The sequence below is a fragment of the Olea europaea genome, chromosome 4 (genome assembly GCF_002742605.1).
Source record: "Olea europaea var. sylvestris chromosome 4, O_europaea_v1, whole genome shotgun sequence".
NCBI classification, from domain to species: Eukaryota; Viridiplantae; Streptophyta; class Magnoliopsida; order Lamiales; family Oleaceae; genus Olea; species Olea europaea.
The window spans coordinates 20,601,643-20,608,216 of NC_036240.1; the positions used below are offsets into that span (position 1 = coordinate 20,601,643).

Genomic DNA, 6,574 nt, shown 5'->3' on the forward strand with positions numbered 1-6,574 from the left:
GCCTTCCAAGAAACTAATGACTCGCCAATGAAGATGCAGAAACCTGTAGTGGACTTCCTTGTATCAATGCATGATCCCCAATCAGCATTAGAGGAAGCTCGAATCTTGACGGTGGATTCGGAGTCTGATGGTAAGTAAGAAGGGAAATGAAGACCTTGACCAGGACTCCCTTTCAAATAGCGAAGAAGATGATGCACTGCTTTGAGATGGGATAGCCTTGGCTAAGACATATATTGACTTAATTTGTGTACCGCGAACGTGATGTCTGGCCTAGTAAGAGTCAAATATATCAGTCTTCCGATCAGTTTTCGATAATGAGATGCGTCTGATAGTAGGTCTCCATCATGTGCACTGAGATTAATCTTTGAATCCATAGGGCTGTTGGCTGGCTTGCAATTCAAATATCCTGCATCTTCAATTAGTTGTAGTGTATAATTTCTCTGTGAGATGGTAATTCCAGCTGATCCTCGAGCAATTTCGATTCCCAAGAAGAACTTTAAGCATCCCAAGTCTTTGAGTTTGAATTGAGAATGTAAAAGTTCCTTCAACTCACTAATCACCTGAATATTAGGGCCAGAAATGACTATGTTGTCAGCGTATACTAATAAGGCTATAAATTTGTCACTTGACCCCTTTGTGAAGAGAGAATAATCTGCTTTGGATTGGATGAAACCATACTGGATAAGGGCATGAGAAAATTTGCAATTCCATTGTCTCGAGGCTTGCTTGAGACCGTATATTGATTTGTGCAATTTACACACCAATTTCTCCCCCTGTTTGAGAGGTTTGATGAGGTTGTAGCCAAGGGGAAGTTCCATGTAAACCTCCTCAAACAACTCCCCATTTAAGAAGGCATTATTTACATCTAATTGGACCAAGTGCCATTTAGCAAGCATGACCTTGACAGAAACAGTTTTGGCCACTGGAGAGAATGTATCAAAATAATCCAACCCCTCTTGTTGTGTAAACCCCTTAGCGACAAGGCGTGCTTTATGTCTTTCCAATGAGAAATCAGAATTATATTTGTTTTTGAAGACCCATTTGCAACCTACTGTGTGCTTTCCAGTCGGTAAGGGAACAAGAGACCAAGTTTGATTGAGTTCCATGGCTTCTAGTTCGAGCTTCATGGCATCACGCTAATGAGGGCATTTTACTGCTTGATGAAAGTATTGAGGTTCAGGTTGAGAGGAGATGTTTAATATGAGTTGTCGATAGGGAGTGGACAATTTATTATAAGAGAGATATTGGCCAATATGGTAACGAGAAGTTTTGGAATGTGGGGAATTGGACGAAAGCAAATTGCAGTGGAAGTCTTTTAGATATGATGGAGGTCTAGAGACTCTACGGGGTCTATGACTAATGGTGGCATGAGGTATATTTGACTCAGGATGTTCAGGAATGGATTGTGCACTTGGGATATGAACTGGGGAAGAAGTGGGATTACAATCCACATGCATATCATGTGGAAGAGATAGTGAAGATGAGGGTAAAACCAAATCAGGAAAGGGTCCAGTACTTCATCATTACTTCTGATAGCATGAAAAGGAAATATATCTTCGTGGAACACGACATCCCTAGAGATAAAGATCTGCTTTGAAGATACATCAAGAAGTTTGAAACCTTTGATGCTTGATGGATAGCCCAAGAAGACACACATTCTAGCTCTTGGCTGAAACTTGATCCTGTGGGCATTAAGTGTAGATGCAAACCCCAAACAACCAAAAACTCTCATGCAAGAGTAGTCCACTTTCCTGCCATGTAGTGCTTCAAATGGGGTTTTGTGATGTAAGATGGGAGCTAGTGTTCTATTGATTAAGTATGCCGCAGTTAGAACACATTCTGACCAGAATTTAATTGGAACTCTGGATTGGAAGAAAAGGGCGCGAGCCACATTCAGAAGGTGCTGGTGCTTGCGTTCAACAACTGAGTTTTGCTGTGGTCGCTCAACACAACTGAACTGATGAATAACTCCCTTTTCGGAAAAGAAATCTTTGAATGATAACTCACCGGCATTATCTGATCTAAAGGATTTAATGACAGCATGAAATTGTGTGGCAACCAAGTTGAAGAATCTGTGTACAGCTCCTACAGCATCAAATTTTTGTCTTAACATGTAAAGCCACGTGAATCTAAAATGATCATCTACTAGAATCATAAAATACCTATAACCAGAGTGAGATGTCACATGATAGGGGCCCCATATATCACAATGTATGAGATCAAAGGGCTGATTCGAGAGATGATTGTGTGATTCAAAGGATAATCTCCTTTGCTTAGCTAGGGGACATATGTAACAAGGTAAATGCTTCTTCGACATTTCAGTATCATACAGCAAGTGATCTTTTAATACATCTAGCCTTTTGAAAGATAGATGCCCAAGTCTATTGTGCCACACACGGGCAGAAACAGAACCAATAAATGCATCAGAAACAGAATTAAAATCTTTTGTATCCAGTACATATAGGCCTTGAATGATGCTACCCTTGCCAATCATCTTTCTACTCGAAGCTTCCTGGATGATGAACTGATCATGGAAGAAATTCAAACTGAGATTTGTTCCAGTAGTTAAAGAACTCACTAACAGTAGATTAAGCTTGAATTGTGGAACAAAAAGCACATCACGTAGCATCAAATTGGGTCCTAATCTGACATCACCACATAGACTGACAGATATTTGTGTGTGATTAGGCAAAGTGATGTGTGAATTAGTAATAGGCCTCAATTTTATGAATGCTGCAGCAATAGAGCATACGTGTCTCGAAGCCCCTGAGTCCACAATCCAAATATTTTTGCAAGAGAAGGTTGGAATAACGGCAGAATGATATATACCTGCAGTATATGTGGAATCATTCTTGTCCAGATCATTTGGAGTAGGTTGTGAGTTGGAGGCCAGATGAGTTGACAACATCGTCATCAAGTGTTGGTATTGATTGGAATTCAAATTTTGCATGAATTTCTCAAGGCCAACTTGTTGATGTATTGGCTTTTCCTCAATCTGTGAATTGACAGAAATCTGATTAACAGCATTAGATTTAGAAAAATTTTGGAAATTGTCTCTTGGCTTTGATTTAAAACCAGGTGGAAAACCATGAATCTTATAGCATTTATCAATGGAGTGTCCATGATATTTGCAATGTGTGCAATATGCTCTTTCCTTCTTCTTGTTGTTGACTCTTGTACCGTCATTATAGGAACCAGAATTTTGTGTTCCTCTGCCATTATCAGCTTTGAATGCAAAAGCAGCTCCTCCATTGGAATCAGCACCAATTGAAGATGTGCGTATTTTCCTTTGATTTTCCTCTTGTGATACCAACGCAAAGACTTTGTTAACTGGAGGCAAAGGATCCATGAGAAGAATTTGGCCTCTAATTTGTGAAAAAGAATCATGTAATCCCATGAGGAACGCCATGACATATTCAATCTGATAGTATTTATTCAACTCTTGAACACCTCCACAATTACATTTTCCATAGCTACAATTAGGTCAAAAATCACTCAATTCTTCCCATATAGTCTTGAGTTTAGTGAAGAATACACTTACAGTGCTTTGATCTTGCATCAGATTCATTAGTTCTCTCCTTAATTGGAAAATTCGAGGTCCGTTACTTTGTTGAAATCGTTCCTTAAGATCATTCCAGATCTCATGAGCTGTGGAGGCATAGATCACGCGGGCTTATATGTCCTTCGAAATGGAATTGAGGATCCATGATATCACCATATTATTGTTCCTAATCCATGAGTTTACCAGATCTGGATCAGAAGCATTCGGTTTCTTCATGGATCCATCGATGAATGAGAGTTTATTTTCAACTGTCAAGGCAATGGTCATTGCACGGCTCCAGGAAGCATAATTTTCTCCCGTGAGCTGCTGAGATACCAACACCAACCCAGGGCTATCGGAGTGGTGTAAGAAATACAGAAGGAGCTAACTAACTACAACCAACTAATATCCAGCTAGCAAACTAACTTTACAGTTGGCATGGAATATTCCAGCTTCCTAACTAACTTGCTATACAATATACAAAACGTAATAGTTCTCCCTGAATATATATAACATTTCCATATTGATACAATCCAATTTAGCCAAACCCACCCAAATCAAATCTTCAGAGAAATCAGAAGGTGGCAATTTAGCAGCCATGGCCCATGGACATAAGAACACAGCAGGACTAATGACAACCCAAAAGAAAATGACATACGTTAGGGAGCAAGACACAAGTCCTCATTTAATTCTTAGACGCCTGAGATCATAATTGCTCGCCCAGTTCCACTGATATCAGCCTCCACGTCATAATTTGCCCTGCAAAGTGCAAATACGAGGAATTCTGTTAGGAAAGTGAATGTGGTAGAGCATTTACTGTAAGTGTCAAAAGGTTCAACCGAATGCTAATACATCGAATATTAATAAGATAGTTGCCTTTTTTATCTTATCCAATACTGTCCAAGTCATGTTGAGTCTGCGTACTTAAAAGGAGTAATACTGGATTGCATATATATTGCAAAATTGTGTTGCAACGAGTTTGATTCATACTTCCACTTCAGCTCACATTCAGCTTTCTCGGATGAAGCATATACAACCTCCGCATCACCAGGTCATCAAGCTGCCATTACCAGAGGGCTTTTCTAGACAGACAGAACAAAAGACTATGGTTATGCTGAAATGGAGGCAAGCAATGCATAAGTAATTGGTGAGCAATATACATTGAGAACCTATTGTCACATGTTTGGTCAAAAATGCTGATTCTCAAAAATTGAATCAGGAAATGAACTTGTTCCAAGTATAGTGTAGAAGACATTACAACTTAGCTGAAACAAGTCCAGCATTGGATTTTGGCAAATTCCTTGACAAACCTTACACACGCCTTCCTCAATTTCTCAATCAAAGATATAAAAAATCCCCAGCAACAATTCTCAATGTCATACCCAAGTATCATAAAATGAATATGTCTATAAATAAAAGGTATTCAAGAAAAACTTGCTCATGATATAAGACGGGTAAAGAAGAAGTCGACATTCTCGGAGTCCATACCTACAGAAAGATCAGACACATTGCTCAAAGCAGCAATATGGCCATCTGCTAAATCCACCACATGGATATAATCACGTACCTGAAAATATAAACAACAGTAATCCATATTGGTGCATCAAGAACCAGAAAGCTAACCGTATATTTGTGTCCAATCATTTTGGCCTCTGCCTCCAGATAACAACAACTTACATTCTGGTATGTTATCATTTTATTTTTTTCATTTTTTGGCCAAAATAAAGAATGATGGCCGCAGGTGGAAGCTATTAGCAAAACTATAGTTACAGTGAACCTAAAGTTTGAGAACAGTTGAACGTGGGCATAGACACATATAGGATACACTAATGTTCATGTTTACCAAATGAACAAAAATTGGCAGCAATGGAAGGCTAGTAACATGAACAAACATAAACAACAATGGTCACCGTCCAATGCTGTCAATGGCTTACTCCTGTGCCCATCTTTCGTTGCATAGTCAGATCCAAAAACTGTCAGTGCAGGTCCCCTGCCGACAGCTACCTGATGCACAAATGTCATGAGATTATTCGGAATTCCATGTGGATCTTCACCAATATAGCCACTAGGATGTGCACCAACTGGATTAAAGTACCTCAGTAATACGATAATCCATTCAGCGCCAGAGCTATAGATAACGCAGCATATTTCTTCTATGAAAAGCTGGAAAATCAATAACGTTAGGTGAACTCCAATAAGAGAAATTTGATAGAAATTCAGACAAGGGAACCAAGAAAGAAAAATAAAAAGAAAAAAGAAAGAGGACTATACACACAGAGACAGGTGTCATAAAGAAAACACAAAAATGCAGGTTCGCCCCTCAATGTGAGAGTTACATTCACTAGCAGCTATAGATTCTTCACTACAACGAAAAACGAGATTACAAGGAATTCCTCACACCTCTCTGTTTATACACATACATTAAAAGACAGCCTCTCAAATACTATCCGCATTTCCATAGAACCCGCTATACGTGTCAATCCAATTATCTTTCTCGCTCAAGTCTTCAGACTAGTTTTTGATGTGTAAAATGAATAATCCACAGCACCATACAGTCTTACTTTGAGAAGCAAAAAGATTTCCAAGCACAGGATTATCAAGAAGATCCATCTGCAATCAAACCCAAAATTTTCTCAAACTCAACAATCTGACACAATTTTACAATAATCTAAAAAAGGCAAAACTATGAGCATTAGAGGAATAGAATATAGATAAAGCAAATCAAGCAATCGAAGATCCCCAAATTCCCACTTCTTTTAATCACACTCTTCGCCGTACCAACCAAGAGGGTACACCTCTTCAAAATCATACCTTTGCACTTGGAGAAACAATTCCAACAGATCAATCAACAAAAATAGGAAAGGAGCTAGATAAACAAATTAATAGATACAGATCAAACACCTATCAAGCCTAAAATCCTCACTCCCACAATTAAATCTTCAGTTAAACCAGTAAAAATCAAACTTTACACCAGAATACAATTCTAAAACCCAAAATAATAATAATAATTTATAACCCCCCCCCCCCCCCCCA

At 38.8% G+C, this 6,574-nt stretch overlaps 1 protein-coding gene and 1 pseudogene across 1 annotated transcript in view; both read right to left on the minus strand.

Annotated features, from left to right (window-relative positions):
• Positions 1 to 4,417: 4,417 nt before the first annotated feature.
• Positions 4,418 to 6,574, minus strand: part of LOC111393986 — a 2,718-nt pseudogene continuing 561 nt past the window's right edge.
• The window catches only part of LOC111393152, a 977-nt gene continuing 700 nt past the window's right edge, over positions 6,298 to 6,574 (minus strand). Inside the window, exon 2 of the mRNA XM_023018542.1 lies at positions 6,298 to 6,407. Coding sequence (XP_022874310.1) covers positions 6,298 to 6,407 — 110 coding nt within the window. The remainder of the gene's footprint in view (positions 6,408 to 6,574) is intronic.